Genomic DNA, 22,337 nt, shown 5'->3' with positions numbered 1-22,337 from the left:
TCAGCAGTGGATTGCGGGTGCGCGATATATAGTTAGTACAACTAACTATATATGGAATTTCAATGGTTTTGTGTGAGTAAAATAAGGTTTTTTAAATGCTAATTCCTAACTGTATATGGTCTATAACCTATGGTTTTTTCAGTGAATATATATATATATATATATATATATATATATATATATATATATATATATATATATATCAGCTCCAAGAATTCCCCCAAACAAGAAGGAAGTGGCCGCACTCTCGTGGTAGGTTTTTAAAAATTTGTCATTTATTTGCACACAAACAGGACGCGTTTCGGCATACTTGCCTTATTTCACTGTGTCAACGTAAACACAGGCTACTGCCATTTTATACATACAATTCTCCCGTTGTTTGCTCGGAAGTCTCCAAAATCATAGACATGGAAAGTGGACTGACGTTTATCGTCACTGTGGGGGCCATCTTTGAGTGTGAATATATACATTATTTACATAGATGCAATTGTATATACAATATTGTTTAATCAATAACTCAAATTTCATCTATTGATCATCATCAGAACAATAGCACACACTCAATTCCCACATACATTTCTGCATAAACATAATTATATACAAAAATTAAGTTTTTCGCATCTTGGTGTCAATTCATACCACTTTCTTTATACAATTAACATAATTGAGCCCTGGATGGGCAAGTTCATTTACTCCGAATATTTTGTTCTCGCTTAAATCAATTCGTTGGGAAATCGGTGGTGTCTATCACAATTTCAGTTCTTAATCTTTATAGACAATTTCATGTTAAATCACAAAAGAATAAACCCTTGTTTGGGGGAATTCTTGGAGCGTATTTATTCGCGGTGCCACCGCCGCGCATTGGTCCGCACCCACTCCCGAGTGCTCGAGACGACCGAGGTGGAGCAAGGAGCTTTTAGATATATATATATATATATATATATATATATATTATAGATAGATATTATTTTTTTTCAACAAGTGTACTGAAAAATAAATCATTTTGGGATGTTCACAAGTGCCAGCCCGTAGGTGGGGAATGATGTTGAATTTATTGGTCCAAGCTTGAAAGACAAAAATACTTTATGAAAGCGATTAAATTCATCAGGTGAGATTTTTGTCAGATGTCTTTTTGCCAGATTCCCACTTCTGCTGCACTATCTGGTATAGGTTAACACGGAGTTCTGGGAAACCATTCATACTCTAATGAAGGTAGCAACTCTTGGTGACAAAAAAATCAAGTTATTTTTCAGTTTGTTGTATTAATTCATTTATTTTCAAATAATTGTTTTGATAAAAGCAGAGGATGCGAAAAACAGGTCTACTTATGAAAAAACATTTTGGGTAATTGTCAGCGCTGGGCTGGAGGTAGGGGAAGTATTTTAAGGCAGTTGTCAAAGTGGATGGGATGTGAAGGGCACGACAGTCCCGTACTTTTGTAATTTAAGAAAAACAGTTTGTCTACTGTTTTTTATTTTTAAAAAAGGCAACCATCCCGGGACGATTAATTTCCGAGAATTTAAATGCTTCCGCTGAAGTATAAGTCAAGGAGCTTTCTGTAGTATGAAACCGAGGGAGGTGCAGAAAGCTATACAAGCCTTCTTGTTAGGTTGTCTGCTTGCCTGAAAGAAATGTAAATGTACGTAACTTGTTAGTCTGCAATTGTAAAGGGTGCTTAGAATCCGGTATTTCCTTTATTGATGGAACCACTTTAAGCTTCCTGATAAAACAGATTTAATATTTTGAGTGGTATTGCAAAGGGGCTACCAGCTGAGCTGTGAAGTGTGTTTTTAAAGAACAGTTATAAACAAATTGCACTACATAAAATCTAAGTATTACTAAAATCTATATTTTGGAAGCTCTTTTTTAAATCTTAAACCTTTTTGTAAATGTTTTAGCAGCCTATCTTTTACTGTGTGTAATGCAAGTTTAAAATACTGACTTACATATTCACAGTCCTTTATGTCACAGACTGGGACCTCGTAGCACTAAACAAATACAAGTCACTATTCTCCACTGTACCAGCCTGGGTTCTGTGACTTTTTAATTAGACTGGCAGACCCATATCTCTGCAGTGCACCAATTAATAGAGCTTTCATATTGCAGGGTAGTCCACTTGCCACTGATTAACTTAACTTGCATTTATTTTTTATTTAAGCTGTGCGTCATTTTATATGTAATTACCTCAAGGTGAAAGACCGAAAAAAAGTTACAGGTTTTAAGTGGTCTGGAAGAGGTCGACGGACATGGTAAACTGGTCTTCTTGCAAAAATGCTTAAAAAGTTAGCAACGGTGGTACGGAGGAGAAAAAATATCATGATTTCACAAAATAAAGAATTCATTTCGGTGAAAAACATGTTTAACTCCAGTTCTGTTTCGCTCTTCCCACGTGCCCCCCTATCTGTAATACCCAAGAGGAGATATTTCTCCTATGACCCCTACTCAAATTGGAATACTTGTCTCTGTTTTAAACACCTCGAAGCCAATGCCGCCATTACATTGCTGCGCCACTTTCATTATCTCAGATGGGAAGCATTCAGTTATGAACAGCAGGGCGCGGAGTCCCATGCTGCGAGATGGACGCACCAAGCCAAGCTCACGCGCCAATTTATTGTGCTGTAATGTTGATGGTACGGGAAGACCTTCAGTTGATACGGCACAAGGGAGCTGAAAATAATGAGACTGAAGATAAAACAAACGCGTGCGTCTGTCCAGCTTTAACCCCATTTAATTACTCTATTATTTCAGTTATTTCCACATTACTCGGGGTTCATCCAGTTGAGATTTGATTGGATATAAAAATGGGATACCGCTGTGCTGGTAGCTGTGAGACCAAATAAACTTTGGTGCTTCTGGAAAAATACATACTCGATGTGATTAAACTATGAAATGGTCTGAAAATGACGTGTGCTCTGCTCCAAGGTACAGTGGCCAGAGCAAAACGCAATTTACACTTCGGCATGAGTTCTGCATGATGCACAGATCAAATAATAGGAGAAGTTTCACCTGCAAAACGTACGGACGCTCTAGTTTCAACTACTGCAATTCTACTCAGTCACAGCAAACAATGTACGTGTAAAATGCATTTAATAACAGAGCTCACTCAAAAAAGCATAATAAAAACTGTCAATGTTAAAAGAAAAAATGCACGTTACACAAAGATGATAGCCAGTGTACAGGTTTGGTTAGGTCAGAATTTCTACTAAAAATCCATTTATAGTGTTAATAACTTTAGACGAATCTTTAGAAAACTTTCAATGAAAAATGTAATCCAATTTGGGTTCAGAATGCAAGTCCCATGCAGACATGTCAAGTGGAGCCATACAAAGGGGATACAAAAGTAACATTTTCCAATTTAGTTATCATAGGATTCTTTGCTCTCCAATAGAGGAAAAAAATGCTTAACTGACCTACCCAAACAATAGCTGAATTTAGAACTTTGCTCAAGGAAGTGCCTTTGCTTCGTTTAGTGTAAATCAGATTAGTGGTTTTCTAGAAGTTAGCCAAAATTGCAGGGGTTGGGAATTCTAAAGGCAGTCAGCCGTGGATTCCCTTGGAGGGAACTGAGCCAATAACCAAAACGTTGAAAATGATTTTGTTTTTTTGCGAGGGAGGGGGGTTCGTCTGTGCAAAGCAATAATGCACACGTTCCTTTTTAGGTTTCGCCCTGGCCGTAGCACTGCGTAGCAGTGCTCGCCAGGGCGAAATCTTATGATCCTACAGTGTGGGGCTTTGTCCCGCCTTCTCTTCCATTGGCTAGCTCCATAAATGGAGGCTAGTCATTGGAAGAGATTGGCTGTCAATCACTCTTTCCCGTCAGAACGCGATTCGGGGGCGTTTCCGTGTCTTTTTTTAAGTCCCGCCCCTTGTTGCCTGGGCCGCGCTGTGATTGGCTGCCGGCCCGGACACCCCCGTGACGTCATTCCCCGGGCCGCTGTGATTGGCTGCCGACCCGGGACCTGACTTGTTTCATCCGTATTTGCATTTGACTTTGGCGTAAGCAAGCTGATAGGTTGAGAACGTGCTCCGAGTGTCCCCATATTTCAGGGGGCATGGGGTGGAGGTCTGTCCCCTTCTGGTAAATGTTCACTTTTGGGAAAGAGCGAAAACCATCCATTATTGTGTACTTCTGTGGCCTGTCATCACTGTGTAGAGAAGGCTTGCATTAGGCGTAAGTGCTAGAAGTTGGAGTGCACCGAGTGTGAGTCCGAAAATCTGTTTTCCATAGACTTCGTTCTTAGATGTACTTCCTGCATTGTGTGTCATGCCAAAAATTAAAGAAATCTAGCAAACCATAGGCGATAATTTCTGAGGTCTCTCTTTTTTTCTTGACCCCTGGACCCTTTCCCCTGCGCTCCTGTCCCTTCTAGCCGATCATCTGAAAAGCGCCAGTGATTGCACGCGCCTCTGCTCTGCTTATGTGGCAATCGCGTCTGGGACGCCCTTGGCGAGTTGCACGTCTCGGGCACGTGGCCAGGAGCGTGAGTCCCGGATTCTCATCTGTCAGTGGGTTCGACGCAACCCCTGCCGTGGTGGCTGTTTTTTACTCACTTTTTTGTGTAATTCAATATGTGTCCTTTCTGAGGCGAGTGTGCCGTACACGTGGAGCTTCAGTGTACGCGGTGTTTATAGTGGATATTTCCCGTTGCTGTTGTCCTCCGTTTCCTAGCTGAGACGGAAGAAAGACATTCCTGGGAGTCTGCAGCCTCCTGCGGGGGCCAGAGTGGCTAAAAATAGAATCTTTCTCACATTTTGTTATGGTCCTAGCGGTGAACTGACGAGAGTACTTCCAAACTACGCAGCGCGCTTCTGGGACTCCTAATGCGCAGCAGACTTCTGTAATGGCCACACATGCACACACTAATACATGCGTGTATGAACTCACACAAACAGACGTGTGCGCACAAAAACACACAGCATCAACATTTTTTCAATTACCTTTCCCTCTGGCCAATTTTCAAGGTCTATTAAAATATTTGGAATTAGGACGGAAATGTTAATTTTGGATCCGATTCTCTATGTAATTCTTCATTATCTGCTACCTACATCCCCCGTTTTATTGAAAGCTCAAAGATAATAATCAAAACAATTATTTTGACAGATTTATTAAGGTGGGTATTAATTTACCTGTTATTGGTTGTGTTTCTAACTTGGGGAGTACATGGCGCTATATAAGTATAGAAGTACTGTTGAATTGAATCTCATAGAGAAATGAATTGAAGGCTGTGTGACACTGTGCAACAGCAGCAATCCATTGATGTATGATACATTAAAAAAAAAAGTAGAAATTGAGTTTTATAAGATGGCAAATCCTCTTGATGTCTCTTTCTTGATCTCACGTCTCCTGTAATTATTAATTTGGGATGCATGTATTTTCAAACCGTCAGGCTGAATGGAGTCTCTGGAAACGTCACGCGTTGTGTTACCAATAACATTCTTTGTGCCTTACTTTCTGCATCAGTATGGGCTTGCAGCACTAACATGCTCTTACTTTGCTACAAGCCACATAGATACCCAAGAGCCTTTGCGGGGGCTCTGTCACGAGCCCAGTGAGGCTGGCTATAGGCCGAATGGGTGAGATCTCGAGTTTGCTGTGGGCGGGGCAGAGAACACGGTTAGTCTGTGTGTCTAGTACTAAGCACAGAGTTTTTTTATTTAGTGCATTTTTATATAGCGCGGACATTACCCAAAGGTGTCAGAGCGCTGTACTATAGGACCAGTTACTTTACATGAGAAACGTGCTACTCAATAGAACGTTTAAAAAAATAAGCAGGAGACTAAAAAAGGTAGGGTACTCGCAGTGTGTGGGGGGGGCTCGCAGTGTGTGGGGGGCTCACAGTGTGTGGGGGGGCTCGCAGTGTGTGTGGGGGGCTCTGTGTGGGTGTGTGGGGGGGCTTGCAGTGTGTGGGGGGCTCTGTGTGGGGGCTCTGTGTGGGTGGGCTCTGTGTGGGTGTGTGGGGGGCCTCTGTGTGGCTGAGTGTGTGGGGGGCTCTGTGTGTGTGTGGGGGGGGCTCTGTGTGGGGGGGCTCTCTGTGGGTGTGTGTGTGTGGCATTTGCGAGAGATTAAGCTATTGACATTGTAAATGACAATGCCATTTATTTATCTGTTTTCAAAACCAACACATAAATAAAAAATGTGTCATTTACAATGCCAATAGCTCTAACTTTTGCAAAGGCGAAACCGTTGCATCGTAAATGCTTGTTCTAAAAATGGTAGGTACAAAATGCTTGCTGTGACAAGATAACTCTCGTTCCAGCTTTTAGGAGCAGACAGATTTGCAATGTACAACAGTTTTTCAGTTTTCTAAATGGTAATTCATATTTCTGGATTCTACCTACTTCCAGATTGTGGGAAAAAGGTGTGTGAACACCCCCCCCCCACCCTACCGAGTTAAGCCAATAAGTTGTGCATTTCTGAAAAGTAGACGTACATTTTTGAAAAGTAGACATTCTTTCAGAATTAAGCACATATTGGTGTACTTTGCACAAGTGGAAATGATAAACTAATTAAAGTAGGAAAAATAGAAAAAGATGTCGCGGTTTCATCAGTATTTATTTGCCACTCTGTCCGATGTACAAAAGACATGCAAGGTTATGTTCATATGACCCTCCTGGCTGCAGGAATACAATGTTCTTTGGTTGCACTAAAACACAATGCGTGAAGCCATCAACTGAGTTGCAGTCTATAAGGATTTTCACTGTGCACTGCCCAGGCATCAGTTTATAAGGTAAAATCTAGACGTGTGAAATTTGATAAAATATCCACTTGTCCAAGGGGCAGGATGCTTCAGAAATCTACTTGCTCCGTAAAAAAACAAATCCACTTGACCATTTTGGTGGCAGGCAGTGAAGTGATAAATTAAGGAAGCATTCTCATTTTATCAAAGCTCTGATAGTGGTACCCCAATTGTGTCAGGGCTCATATTATATAGGGTTTAGATTCTAGCAAGATTGTGATTTTGCCACGTTTCTACAATTCTACATACGGGAGCAGGAAGCAGTAGTTCCAGGGTGGGAATGTCCTGTGAGACTGTGCACCTTCATAAACCTACAGGTTTAAATTTATTTGTCAAATCCTCGTCAGTATCTTCCAACATTGAAAAAAATTAGAAATGTACTCCCGACAAAAGCAGGAGTACAACATGTTTGATTAGTGCAGTCACAGATTTAATTTAACTACTTAACATTTTGATTGATTAAAAACAGTCCACCCTAGGATAAAAGAGCTCCAAACCTTCTGATTTTCCTCTACTTCAGTTCTCATTTCTTGGTTAACTGTAATCCTGGTCAGTGATCTGTGTAAACAAAAGATATTCAAGTTTACTCGTGTCCATAACGGCAAATAAACACAACCACATTCTAATTTGAAATATTTACAGTTAGTCAGTTATTGCTTTAAAATATGAATGCAGAAAGAAATACAATGCTTAGATGACAGGTCTGATAATCCCTGGTCCCTAATGTTCGGTTGGAACACCCAGAAAAGCAGCAGCATGTAATGAAATATTCTCTTTTATTAGTCTCAAACTTCCGATTACACATCTCAAAATTTAATAGTCTGCTATAAAGCTACGACTGGATAAGACTGTGTAGTCCCTCCTTCTCCCCATCTGGATGGTATTGCATTGTCAAAGGCTGTTGAACAGTCTTGGTTATGAACACTGGCATTATTGGAGACTGGCAGGTGCAGCTGGCATAGGTAAGAGCAGTGGGGCGTGGCAGGCGGGGGGGATTTGATGGGATGCGCGGCTAGGTAAAATGAAATAAAACAATACATAAAACCACTTACTTTGCGCTCGCCGCATCGCCGACTCAGCCTAACTCTGTCGGGCCACTAGAACTGTATGTCAGTGGCTGAGACAGAGTAGTCTCCGCCATCAACATACTGAAGTTCCGCCTGAGACTAAATGAGGTGGGAGGGCCTTCAGTTTGACACAGAGGGTACCCTGTCACTTTTGCCGTGGAGTACCCTCTCTGCCAAACTATAAAATAGGTTTGAAATGTGCTATAATGTTGTTGCCTTCCACTATTTCTTTCTAGCTTCATTCATTACAATTAATGGTTAATTTAATTAATTGGTACTGACTGTACAGTAAGATCATTGTTATACATTTAATGTTTTTAACAAGGGTACTTCTCTACATCACTATAGTATTTATGTAGGTATTATTATTAGGCCTGGGCGTAGGACTACGCTACACTCACGTAGTTTGCGCAACAACGTGCTACGCAAATTGCACGTAGCACTGTGCAAAAACGCGGAGCGTAGCAGGCATTTTTTGCTTGCTCACGGTCCCCAACGTCAAGTTGGTGACCGCGAACGAGCAAAATAACATCCCGGCGAGACTTTTTCCTCGTTCACGATCAGCAACATCAAGTTGCTGATCGTGAGCGTGGAAAATAAACCTCCCGGCGAGATTCTCAACTCGGGGAGGTCAGGTTTCGCATTGCATGTGGTCACGTATGCTCGCGACCGCTCGCGATGAGAAACTACCACTCCGCGTTGAGAAAGCTGCTGCTCGAGTACAAATCTACTTGAGCGGCAGAAAACGATTGCTTGCACTGTGCAAGATGCGGTTTGCACTGATTGCAGAGTGTGGACAAGCATCGGGCACTGTGCAATCAGTGCGAAAAGCATTATGCACAGTGCACTACGCAGTTCGTGTAGCTTGCGTAGTGTGAAGTGCACTTCGCGTAGCTACGTGTAGCGCGACTACGCAAATTACGCTCAGGCTTAATTAATATAAAGTCTATAAAACTCTGGGAAATCTCATCTGTGTATCATTTAATGGAGCTTGGTTACGATAACACCTGGCTATGTTGTTTTTTTGTTGTTCTCTGGTAAACACATTCTGATGATCTAACGTGGATAACATTGGAAGTCAGTAATATCGAAGGCCATTGAGATATTGATTTAAAACCACAAGACGTTTTGGACAGGTTATGTTTGCCCATTATATACTAGTATGTCACACTGGACTGGCATTGAACCTTTTTTACGGCCTGTAACATAATGTGATTACAATCCACTGTTAGAGATCTATTCGCTTTACCATGTGCTTCTCAAAATAAATAAGCCAGGCCTATTGTATTTTTAATGAATTTTCACAATAAATAGGCCAGACCTATGCCATCCCGCATAAGAGTTACCTGCACACCAATTACGCCTATTATTATCATCACTGGCTTGTCACCATAACCAACTCATGCCTACTGTACTGCGTGTAAGCTTTCCCACCAGTCAATCATCAGCGTAAAGTCATAAAATTGGAATAACAAAATTACAGTTGGCAAAGTAAAATACTATATCTCCTAATAGAGTTAAACAATAATTCAAACTGTGCAAATGTTTTATAACCACAGTATAGAACCTCCAGGAATCCATCTCCAACTTCAATGATTTGATCACCATCTGCGCAGACACCATGGCTCTTCTCAAAGCCAACAAAGCCACAAGAACCAGACCGCAAGCAGGCTGGTACACAGAACTGTTCTGGCGCACCGAAAGCCACTAAAAGTAATTTGAATACAAATGGAGACAAAGTCAGGAGCACCTACAAATCTGCCCTAAGACGCAACCATCAGCAAATCAGAGTGGCCAAATGCTCTGCGCTCACCGACGGCATCGAAAGCAGAACCAACAGCATCAATGAAACCTTTGCTATAGTGAAAGATTTTACCTCTACGGCAGCTATCTCCACCAGCGTAACCCCCCTCATCAACTCTGCACCCAGCGGTCCGTATTCTTCTGCAAAAAGATCACCAGCATCTAAGTTAACTTCAAGTCCCAACTGGACCCATCAACCTTCACAGCCCACCTGCCCATCTTAACCAACACCAAGAGGACCAACTGGCCCACCATCATCACTCAAGAACCAGCAATGACCATGCAGTCCATAAACTCTGAAGCACCCTCTGGCCCTGCCCTTTCCAAGCCATCATCAAAGGACTGATCCCCATCAGCGTATTCATAATCATAAATTATGAGTGACTAAATCATCACAGCCACCTACCCAGAAGCCTGGAGACACAACAGAGTTCTCTCCCTCCTCAAGAAACCCTCTGCAGACCCTAAGATGCTAGCCAACTACCGGCCTATCTCCCTGCTTATCTTGCAAGGCAAATGTCGTGGAAAAGATGATAAACAAACACCTAGCCACTAACCTCAACTATAGCCACCTTCTCAACACCACTCAATCTGGATTCAGGACCAAGCACAGTACAGAGATCGAGCTCAATGCCATCATCCATGACCATTGACAGAGATTAAGACAACTGCCCTCATATTTTTCAAACCCACTCTCTCTCTCCGATAAAGACACCAAACACCTGGACCAATTTCCCAACCTGCATGAACAAAGTAGCCAGATGGATTAAAACTAACTTCCTCAAGTTCACCACAGACAAGACAGAAGTAGTAATATTAGGCAAAGACACCTTGCTTCTGGACTCCACCTGGTAGGTTGTTGAAGTTGCACACACACCCCTCCTGGCAACCGATACAAAGAACCTCGGAGTAGTAATTGACAACCAACTCATCATGACCGGCTAAGTGAACACAGTCTCAGTCTCCTGCTTCCACACTCTTAATGCTCAAGAAGATCTTCAAACTGCTCTTCACCAATACTTGCAGGACCATCACCCAAGCCCTCATCACCAGCAAGCTGGACTACATCAATGCACTCTATGTTGGAATCAACTCTCAACTGGCTGGAAAACTTAAGACCATACAAAACTTAATGGCCAGGCTCACAATCAACCTCCCAACCCCGACAATCACATCCCCCCACACCTCAAAGAGCTCCACTGGCTTCCAATCCACAAACAAGTTCTTCTCAAACTCCTCACGCACAAATACAAAGTCTTACACAACACTGGCTCCACGTACCTCAACAAGCTGTATACACACTCAGACAGCACGACACATTGGGACTCCTACTCGCACCCCCTACCCTGCATACGCAGAACCAGATCTTGTGGCCATGACTTCTCCTTTCTCACTCCTAAAGACTGGAGCGACCTGTCCCTTCACATCAGAGTCGCCTCCTCATTTCTTGACTTCCGCATGAAATTGAACACCTAGCTATTCACCTAGCAGCAGCCGTAGCTCGGCCCATACTGCTCCTGCTTCCGTGCCAGGATAACCTCTCTGGTGAGTCATGGGTTATATAAACACACATTATATAACATAGCAACACTGTTTGTCAGGGGAAACAAACAAAAACCTTGCCTACTATGTCAATCGGTGAGATTCCGTGTAACAAAAGACCTATCTGTAGGATTGAATTCAGAGTAATAACAGTATCAACTGACTTTAAATTATGATTTTCACAATAAATATGCCAGGCCTACACCCCTTATCATAACGTTTCATAATAAACAACCAGGCCCACAGCCTTTAATATTAGCTTTTCACCATACCAAACTCAAGCGAACTGTACTGAGCATAAATGTGCCACAAAGCAACCATCTGACATACAGTCATAAATGTAATTTTTTTTACAAAATTGCAGTTTGCGAAGCAAAATACTATCTCTACTAAGAGCCTAACAAGGATTATTGTAATGCATATCTTTATCCACACGGATTGTTTGGGTGCATCATCAACACCAAAATTATTGACCACTATGATAATCTGTGAAATTTAATGTAACAAAATACTTGCCTACAGGCTTAGCCTAATGTCTTTAGTACATGCTTTCACAATTAGTAGGTCAGGTCCACTGGCTTTGTCATAGCATTTCATAATAAACAGATAACACCTAGGAAATCTGGCATCACTTTGCCCTATGAACCCTTTACCTTTGGCTTACACCTTACATAACATGATCTATTCATGTGCACGTAAACTGGCATCTATCATGCATACAGTTATAAAATTGCAAATATGCAGAAAAACAGAGCTTACGAAACAATATACAACCACCCACGCAACAGGACCCAATAAGAATCATCACAGTGAAAAGAGGGCTTCTCAGAGTGTGTGGCCAGAACCAAAACCCTTACCTACTATGGTATTCTGTGAGATTACATGTAACAAAATAACAGTCTGTAGCCTGTAAAACAAGGTAATAACCAACTTTTAAAAGCTTTCTGGCTTTGACAAATGCTTTTCACAATTATTTAGCTAGGCTAGTGAGTGCTTCGCAAACGTTTTAGAACCACAACCCCCTTTTTAGAATAACAAACTTTCATGACCCACTTTGCTGTAATTGACATGAGCTGGGCGATTTTTTATTGTAACTAAAGCATCATGCAGTAGACCACTCATTTACAAACAGCACTTTTTCCATTGAAATGGCCACTGAATTTGCACAGATATACAGTTTTAGTTATAAAACTATGGTTCAGACAAATGATAATGTGTAGAAAGTGGGGTTCAGTGAATATCAATTGCGTATCACCAAGAGTGTCTTGATTTGTTTTGATTTTATTGAAATAATAGTTTCTAACACACATTAAAATGACAAAACAATGTGCTTCAGTTATGTTGTCCGAACTGCGGAATGTGTCGAGTTCATTTTCTGGTATTTACATTTTGTTGTGTGTTACTAATAATAACATCCTACAACCTTTCCTTTCACACACTGTACCCAAGCAAGATTGTCACATAATTCACTTTACTTTTCTTTCTCTAACTGCAAAGTGACAGGATTTTGTAAACACCAATCGTAATGCTAAAAAAAATGCAGCAATTTGTTTGTAGATATAGCCTTACATTTGACTTCTGTCATTGAAGCTCAGCCAATGTGAGAAGATACATACCAAATTTAAAGGCATCTTTATTTATCACTGTAGGGACATAGTAATGTTCATTTTCTACATATCCCACTTTTAAATGCCATGCACTTTACTTTGTGGGCTCCAAGGTTTACAAAGGGCTGACTTACTTGTATATGAAAGGGAGATTTTTACCTGTTAAGAATGAGTTATTTTAACAGGTCCACTGTAAGCTTTACACTGCAGCAGTGGGACTACAATGGTAGGACTGAAGTCTTATTTTCCTTTGGCACACTAGTGGATGGCACAATAAGTGCTGCAGTTCAAATGTGACATTTAACTTTTCATGCCATTGGTGTATTTCAACACGGCATATTATGGTCTTGTGCCAAAGTTAAATAAGCCAATCAGGAATTAGCCAATTTCTCCATGTTCTACATACATACACTGGACATAAGTGCCCGAGTGTGAAAAGTCTAAAAACCTGCAAAACAATTCAGCCAAAAATAGGATGACCATGTAAACAAGGGCATTTACTCTTACACTTCATTTATTTTAGCTTGATTATTTTGTGCAATATTGTATTTTCTAAGTAAATAATTGTATTTTATATTTCTTCCAGTTGAAATGTACGGTTTATTTTGTCTTTTTCACTTTCTTCATTATATTTTCAACTTAGTTATATTACATCGCTTTTTCTTTTTGAATTATAACAAATATGGTACCACAGATATTGTATAAAGTTCAGCAAATTTGCATGGCTGCACAATGGCACATAACATGCATTACAACACAAAAGCTACCTGGGATCTCTATGGAGCCATGAACTCGGGAAAGCAAACATTACAAGCAGGAAGCCGTACTCCAATTTAGAATTTAAACAACCATTTACCTACTAAGAAAAATCAGTAAGTATGATGAAAGAAATATATAACTTAATAAGCTATAACAAATATAATGAAACCAATTCCAAAAAGAAATGCAGAATATGATTATCTTGTACAGCACGACCAATCACCCGTAAGGGTCTCAAGACCCTGGGGGTGGGGGTGGGGGGGAGGTATTTCTGCAGTTGAATCGATGAGCCAGGTCTTGAGGTCCTTCCTGAATTGAGACAGTGAACAGCGATTGCTTGTGATGCAGAGGTATGGAGTTCTAAGTCTTCGCAGCGAGGTAGGAGGACTTGCAGATCCGTGGGATACTGCCCGGGGCCATTTGGGCGGTGCAAAAATGTTTGGTCAGTGTGAAGAAGGAGAGGTGGTGGTTGAAGTATTCAGGTCAAGTGTTGTGGAGGGCTTTGTTAGTATGCATGAGGAGCTTGAAGGGGATTCTTTTGTTCACCGGAAGCCTGTGGAGGTCTCTCAGATGACTAGAGATGTGGCTTCGGAGGGGTATGTCCAGGATAAGTCTGTGGGAGGCGTTCGGCATGCATTGCGATTTCTTTTGGAATTTTTGAGTCATGCCGAGCGCTGCCGTAGAAGAGCTTGCTGCTAACGAGCATCTGAGTGACCGTTCTCCTAGACTCGATTTGGATCCATTTGAAGATCTTTCAGAGCAGGTGGAGCGTGCGGAAGCAGGAGACCAATACAATGTTGATTTGGCGGTTCATAGAGAGCGGGGAGTTGAGGATGAGGCTGAGTTTGTGTGCATAGTCGCTAGGTGTGTGTTCGGGGGGAGGGTGCTAAGTGCCATTGGCCACCAGGAGTCGTCCCAAGCGGAGGGAGTGGAATCCAGGATGATGACTTTGGTTTTATTGGAGTTGAGTTTGAGGCAGCTCTCCTTAATCCAGACGGCTACTACCTTCATCCTGTTGTGGAAGTTGCTCTTTGCGGCTGTAGGTTCATCGATGAGGGAAAGAATCAGCGATGTATTGTTGGGGTAGAAGACAATGTTGAGTCCATGGATTCTTACGATCAATGCAAGAGGGGCCATGTAGATGTTGAAGAGGATGGTACTCAGACAGGAGCCCTGGGGCACTCCGCAGTTGATCTCTGAAGGTTACAATGAGAACATTGGGCTGTGGTTTCGCCACAGTTAAGGAGAGCGTGGCTGTAGTCAGTTCCAGCGAGGAGTGCAATCTCGGAGCAGTGGTTGATCCTGAAGCGACATTGAGAGGGGTCCAGGGTGTTGTCTGTTTCGATGAATTCTGTGAGTGAGACGTTGATGGCCTTCTTGATTACATTGGCAGGGAAGGGGAGCAGGGAGATGAGTCTGTAGTTCTTGAGTCTGTCGGGTCGGCAGAGGGTTTCTTCAGCAGGGGGTTGATCTCAGTTGAAAATGTGGAGGCAAGAGTCCGAGGGGGCCTCAGAGTAGATAGTTTTTATGATTCTTAGAGTGTTGTCAGCGGTGAGGGTAGTCCAGTTGAGCAGTGTCGGCTGGAACCTGGAACATTTAGGTGTGGTGGTTGCGGCTGGGGTGGGTGGATCCTGGGTTGAGAAGCTGTCGTACATATCGAAGATTTTGCAGTGAAGAAAGGTGGCAAGGTTGTTGTAGATATCCTGGGAGGGGGAAGATGTCTGTCGTGTTCGTGCAGGGTTTGGCGAGTTCTTTGATCATGGTGAAGAGTTCTTTGTTGTCGTGTGCGTTGGAGTTGATGCGTTCCTGTATGGTAGTTTTCTTGGTTGTTCTGATGAGCTGATGGTGGTGTGCGGTGACGGCGGTCTTGAAGTCTGCCAAGGTCTTGCTGCTCCTCCATCTTTTAAACAAAAATCTGAAACCCCTAAATTTTCTCCTCTGAAAATCATCTATCAGTTGCTAGAGACACACAGCCATATACAAGTGCTCTAGACTTCAGCGCCAGCCAGCCTTTGGGAATGACTAATAAGTGTACATTAGTGGTCCAGAAAAGATCAGGCAAATATTTTGTGAGTGACCCTACAATGGTAAAGTGGCTAGGAACAACTTCATTCAACAATTCATAGAAGTCGAAACATAATTGAGGACTCAATTAAATGTGAAAGTAGCAAGTACACATCAAGTCAATAATGGTCCAATTTAAGAGACAAGAGTTAGTCATTTGCCATTAAAACGACACCATTTGTTGAATAGGAGGTATCTGATTTAAGGAAAATAAATGATTTATTCAGATTATGTCCATGCTGCTTCCATACAAAATCACCTAATATTGTGGAGAAAGCCAAAATTGGATCAAGATCCACAGAGGATTTAGGATTGTTGTTGCTGGACTAATATTTAAATTTCAAAATATTTTATAGAAATTCGCATGACAGAAAGAGAAACAGGAACAAGATACATGGTAAATGTTAAAAGGTACTACATAATCAGGTAGAATACATATAACCCTGACACAACATTGCGCATATTGCAGACCCAAATCTTCTATACTGTGGGATAAGCATACCTTCATTCAGCAATAATTCAGTCATAGCATAGATAGAACCAGATCAGTGAACAGTGCTGTGTATGAAGCGAAATGGGTACAACAGTCTGGGCATGTATCAGCTGCAGGGATCATATGCTGAAGTAAATTGTGAACACTTACCAGCGGTATCTTGTGAGTAGGGCTAGGAAGGAGGGCAAGAGGGGAAGGAGAGTAAAGGGTGCCAAGGCAAAATCAAAGACCTAATAGTCCCATTATATTTATGAGATACTAGGAGTCGGAGTAATGAATAGAAGCATCCAGATGGTTCCACCCATGGACCTGAACTGCAACCTGCGCCGGCTTTCACACCCACATTTACTATCTGCTGAGGCCAGGTGGTAAAAGTAAACAGAACAGTCTCTAGCAGGGCCGGCTTTAGTGCTGGTGGCGCCCCGTGCGACAATATTTTTGGCGCCCCATACCTTGTGACTGCCGCCTCAAATTCTCTCACTACCACGGGGAAAAAGTACCACTCATCTCTTCAATCATAAGTTTTTGCTAAACACAGCACCCCCACCCTGAGGTCACCGCCCCTTCCATAGGTCCGCACCCAGTGCAGCAGCACTGGTCGCACTGCCCTAAAGCTGGCCATGGTCTCTACAATCTAAGAAAACCTCTGGGTGCTGCAACCTGTAATACAGGGTCTGCGTGGTTATTTCCCATATATTTGTTGGGGGGACGACTCATAATGGCTGTAAACACTTGGGAAGATGGCGGCATCAATTGGCAATTCTGCCTCTACTATATCCCCACTAAGTTTACAACCCATGTGTAATCATGCCCGAAGTCAGCAATCTCTAAATTAAGCTATCAATCTATTACTTATGATCTGCTGCCAGGAAAATAAAGCCCTTAAAGAGTTAGTTAGTGTTATATAAGTCACTTAGGGGTAGTAAGTGCTGCCCCAATGTTTATAATTTCAATCATTGTGGACAAACCTTAAACCTCGGTTGCTTAACCAATCTGATTACTAAACTCTTACAAATCAAAGTGGCTTAGATTTTGCCGTTTGTCACAGCTGGTTCTTTCTTCTCAATACTCACTCTTTTTGTCTTCATGCTGCTGCCGGGAATTTTTTTAATTTATTGATTTAAAAAAAAACATACACATGCCTCTCGTTTGGGGCAAACAGTTATAATATGAAGATCTTGGAATCAATCAGAATAAGATGCCATGTTCTATACCCTTCCGATGTTTGCCAATGTTGCCATATATCTGGGCTACTGGGCATGGGTGAAAGACAATTCAATTTCTGAAGCCCACCCTAGACCCTCCCCCACCCCCACCCCGCCAGGCCCTTAACCATTCTGACACTGTAAGCCTGGATATAATTTAATTCTGCTCTCAGGCTGCATTTTTTGCATAACTGTACTAATGTCATCCAATATTTTGTTAAAATACAATGTGCCTGTATCAACACATCTGGTTTATGTTGTGTTATTACTGATGTCATTTTGTTTGTTTAGTGAGAGTAATGTTTCTTTTGTACATTTTAAATTTTTTGCAGCTCTTGGTTTGCACATCTAGCTCCCTTAGGGCTTGCCAGGTCTGGTCTCCCCCACTGGCTGACTAGACAGCTTTAACAGCTCCAATATGGCAGCCTTACCAACTCACTTAGCTAGGGATCTCCCTTATTTGTGACCACCATCTTCAATTTGTGAGAGTCACCAATGGTGAGATGCAATCCAAACTTCTAAATTCTCCAACCAGATTTCAAGTCAACCAACAGCGTATTAACGGTAACCACACTCATATCATAGGCTGAATTATTTAACTCCACTATGAAGCAGAATTGTCTTGCTTAGCTGTTAAAGAATCGTCCCAGGTTTTGGTACACCAGGTGTGTGTTTTGTTGCTTGCAGATGCTTAACAGTCTTTGGTGTGCACGCCCTCAGTACTTGCAGGGCCCAGCGTATTCTATTGGCTCACTGTATATAGATGCAGGCTTCTCTCATTACGGTCCACTCACTTACTTCAGGTGACTATACTTCCCAACACCAACCTAAGCTCTCTTCCCAGAGTGATCAACCTGAGCATCTAGGTGAAGGGGGAGAAGTTAAGGATGTCATACTGAGCAGATAGACCCATTCAGCTCACCAAAATGCCAACATTCACACATACGTTAGGGGTGCTTTAGGACTCAACACTTACTTATTGTTACTGTATACACCTCTCTTCTCTACACACCTCTAATCCACTCTTGGCCAGTGCACTCAATCCACACTACCCTATTATGTACCACTGCACTCTTCGCAAGTGCACTTTACACCAATCCACTCTATGCCACTCTACTCTGCAACACTGCACTCTATGCAACAACAGTCTATGCCAATACACTCTACATAGGGGTGCGGCTCGGGCAGTTCCATTCAGGGGTTTGGAAAAGAGATTTCCAAACAAATACTACCATTGAAATGGCAAAATGGATAAAATTTGTAATACATTTAAAAGCCTTCTCTGCACCACATACAGAGCCATCCTGTCCTTGTTTTATTCTTGGCCTGTTTTATGAGACAGAAAGCGGAAAGGTGGATGTATACAAGCGTTTGAAAGGTTTATAGAGATGTGTGTCAGCGCTATGAGGGCTGCTAATCGATTGGAAACCCAACCAAAGACACTGCTAGCCCGACTGGAGGCCCCAGGACCCAATTAAATACACCATAATCCATTTGTTAGGGGGTTGTCACACTCCAAAAACCCACCTGGAGCTACGCCTCTGACCCTACATGACTTTACTCAAAACCAATGCCCTCTACGCCGCTCTACTCTGCACCAAATCCCTCTATGCCACTATACTCTATGCCACTCTATTCTGTGCCAATGCACTCCACACCACTCTACTCTACACCACTGCACTCTACAACAGTACAGTCTGTAACACTGCACTCTAAGCCATTCTAATCTACTCTACACCAATGCACTCTACACCAATGCACTCTCTGACCGTCCTGTCCTCGACAGAAGCGGCCGCTCCCCCCCCACCTCCCTCCTCCATTGGCGATTGGTATTGTAACATTCTCCGCACTGCTGGGCATTGTGCTTTTCGATCTTTTGCTTACATTAGGTCTACGAGCATTTTGTATTGCATTCTGGTCATCGCGCACCGCTTTGCTGGGCATTGTTTATTTAATTTGGAGCAAGCGCATTTAGTATTGCATTCTGGTCATCGCGCACCGCTTTGCTGGGCATTGTTTATTTAAATTGGATTACTCGCATTGTAAAGTGCATTCTTTTCATCGCGCACCGCACTGCTGGGCTTTGTGTCTGTTTTAACTTTACCACGTGTTTAAAGAGGTACTTTCCGCTGTTCATAACTACCTTGTACTGTTGGGCATCTCCCCTGACAATTTCACTGCCGCTGGGTGCATTCCTAATTGTAGCGCCTTCTCTGCTACACAGCGCTTCCTGCCACCACTGCCTACATTCATCCCCATAGCGCTCCATTTTAATCAGGTTTGGGCCCCAACCTCGCACGGCATCGCTGCATTTATTGTTGTTGTTGCTGCCATTTTGTGTGTGCTCCTAGACCCTCCCTCCACCTGGATCCCGCCTCCCAGCTGCCCCTCCCACCCACTGGAACTACTCAGCGTCCCCACCACACGGAGAGCTGTGACCGTCCTGTCCTCGACAGAAGCGGCCGCTCCCCCCCCACCTCCCTCCTCCATTGGCGATTGGTGTTGTAACATTCTCCGCACTGCTGGGCATTGTGCTTTTCGATCTTTTGCTTACATTAGGTCTACGAGCATTTTGTATTGCATTCTGGTCATCGCGCACCGCTTTGCTGGGCATTGTTTATTTAATTTGGAGCAAGCGCATTTAGTATTGCATTCTGGTCATCGCGCACCGCTTTGCTGGGCATTGTTTATTTAAATTGGATTACTCGCATTGTAAAGTGCATTCTTTTCATCGCGCACCGCACTGCTGGGCTTTGTGTCTGTTTTAACTTTACCACGTGTTTAAAGAGGTACTTTCCGCTGTTCATAACTACCTCGTACTGTTGGGCATCTCCCCTAACAATTTCACTGCCGCTGGGTGCATTCCTAATTGTAGCGCCTTCTCTGCTACACAGCGCTTCCTGCCACCACTGCCTACATTCATCCCCATAGCGCTCCATTTTAATCAGGTTTGGGCCCCAACCTCGCACGGCATCGCTGCATTTATTGTTGTTGTTGCTGCCATTTTGTGTATGCTCCTAGACCCTCCCTCCATCTGGATCCCGCCTTCCAGCTGACCCTCCCACGCTCCGCCCCCACCACTATCCATTTAAGGCAGATGTCCCACCGCGCAGCATCCACGCGCTGCGGCCGCGCCGAAGGTGCGCCAAAGGTAAGCCCGTCTACGCCCGTCCGCGCCAAGACCGCGCCCAGCGCCAGACCCCCTGTTCCTCGCCCCACCCACCCCTCCCGCATTACTTACGACTCCACCACCCTCCTAGCACTAAACCCCGGGCGACTCCCCACCTGCGCCCAAGCCGCACCTGGACACACCCATGGACCCTTCGCATGCAACTCCTGCAAGTATGACACCACCAAGGCCCACGCCACACCCACTACCACCAAACAGAGATCCGACACCAACCACCTAAAATGCTTCCTGCTCAACACCCGTTCGGTCCACAGACACGCCATCGACCTTTGGAATCTACTAGACACCATCTCTCCAGACGTCGCCTTCCTGACAGAAACCTGGATGAACGCCTCCTCAGCTCCGGACATCACCATAGCCATCCCGGACGGCTACAAGATAATCCGAAAAGACCGCACAATCCAAAAAGGAGGAGGCATCGCCATCGTCCATAGGAACACCATCCGTATCTCAACCAGCTCAGACGACAACCTCGCTAGTGCCGAACACCTTCACTTCCAGATCCACACCGACCCCAAGACCACACTCAGAGGAACCCTCCTATACAGGCCACCAGGACCCCGCACACAATTCAGTGAAGACATCACTGACTTCATCACCCCTCACGCCCTCCCCTCCGAGGACTACATTCTACTGGGAGACCTCAATTTCCACCTAGAAAAGAACAACAACAACAACTCCATCACCCTTCTGGACAATCTCGCCAACCTCGGACTCAAACACTTGTAAACACCCCCACCCACAACACAGGACACACACTCGACCCTATCTTCACCTCTAGCAAACACATCTCCTTCAGTCACACTTCAATTCTCCATTGGACAGACCACAGCTGCGTCCACTTTGTCTACAAAAAGACCACAACCCATAGTCATCCTCAACCTTCTCTGCGAAGAAACTGGAACAAAATACCCATCATCCAGATCTCCTCAGCACTTCTTCAAAACCCCCCTGCCCTCTCATCGAACGCCAACCAAGCAGCCATTAAACTCACTCAATGGCTAACCAACAGCGCCGACACTCTAGCACCTTTGAAAAAACGACAAATTAAACTAGGCAGCAAAAACGTCCCCTGGTTCAACGATGATCTTAAGAAATCAAAGAAACTCTGCCGCTCCCTTGAGAAAGCCTGGAAAAAAGACCCAAACACCAGTACCAGGAACGCCTTCAAAAACGCCACCCGCATACACCACCAACTGATCCGGACTGCCAAGAAAGCCGCATTCAAAGACCGACTAGACAACAACGCTCACAACAGCAAGGAACTATTCAACATAGTCAAAGAATTTACCAACCCCACTGCCAACTCCAACGACATCACTCCCTCTCAAACCCTCTGCGACTCCCTAGCTTCGTTCTTCCACGACAAAATCGCAGACATCCACAACAGCTTCAACAACCAACCCGGAGACCAACCCACCCAACCCTCTGCCGTACCCTCACCCCCCCTGAACATCCTTAATGACTGGAACCCAATCTCCACCGAGGAAACCATTCGCCTGATGAACTCCATCCACTCAGGATCCCGGACAGACCCATGTCCTCACCACATCTTCAACAAAGCAGACTCCATCATAGCACCCTATCTCCGAGACGTCATCAACTGCTCCTTCAAATCCGCCACCTTCCCGGAAATCTGGAAACACGCCGAACTCAGCGCCCTGCTGAAAAAACCCACAGCTGATCCCACCGAACTCAAAAACTACCGCCCCATTTCGCTCCTACCATTCCCGGCCAAAGTCATCGAGAAAGCAGTCAACAACCAGCTCTCCGCCTTCCTCGAAACCAACAACTCCCTCGACTCTTCACAGTCCGGCTTCCGAGCCAAACAGCACTGAAACCGCCCTCATCGCAGCAACAGACGACATTC

General features: G+C 43.7%; 1 protein-coding gene across 2 annotated transcripts in view; it reads right to left on the bottom strand.

The window, feature by feature from the left end:
- The window catches only part of UGGT2 (UDP-glucose glycoprotein glucosyltransferase 2), a 1,586,510-nt gene that overhangs the window by 1,142,700 nt on the left and 421,473 nt on the right, over positions 1–22,337 (bottom strand). For both annotated transcript variants that reach the window (XM_078657956.1, XM_078657957.1), the window contains exon 10: positions 7,235–7,295. In XM_078657956.1, coding sequence (XP_078514082.1) covers positions 7,235–7,295 — 61 coding nt within the window. The remainder of the gene's footprint in view (positions 1–7,234; positions 7,296–22,337) is intronic.

Source organism: Lissotriton helveticus, chromosome 8, assembly GCF_964261635.1.
Source record: "Lissotriton helveticus chromosome 8, aLisHel1.1, whole genome shotgun sequence".
Classification (NCBI taxonomy): Eukaryota; Metazoa; Chordata; class Amphibia; order Caudata; family Salamandridae; genus Lissotriton; species Lissotriton helveticus.
This window is presented reverse-complemented; position numbering and strand designations above follow the sequence as displayed.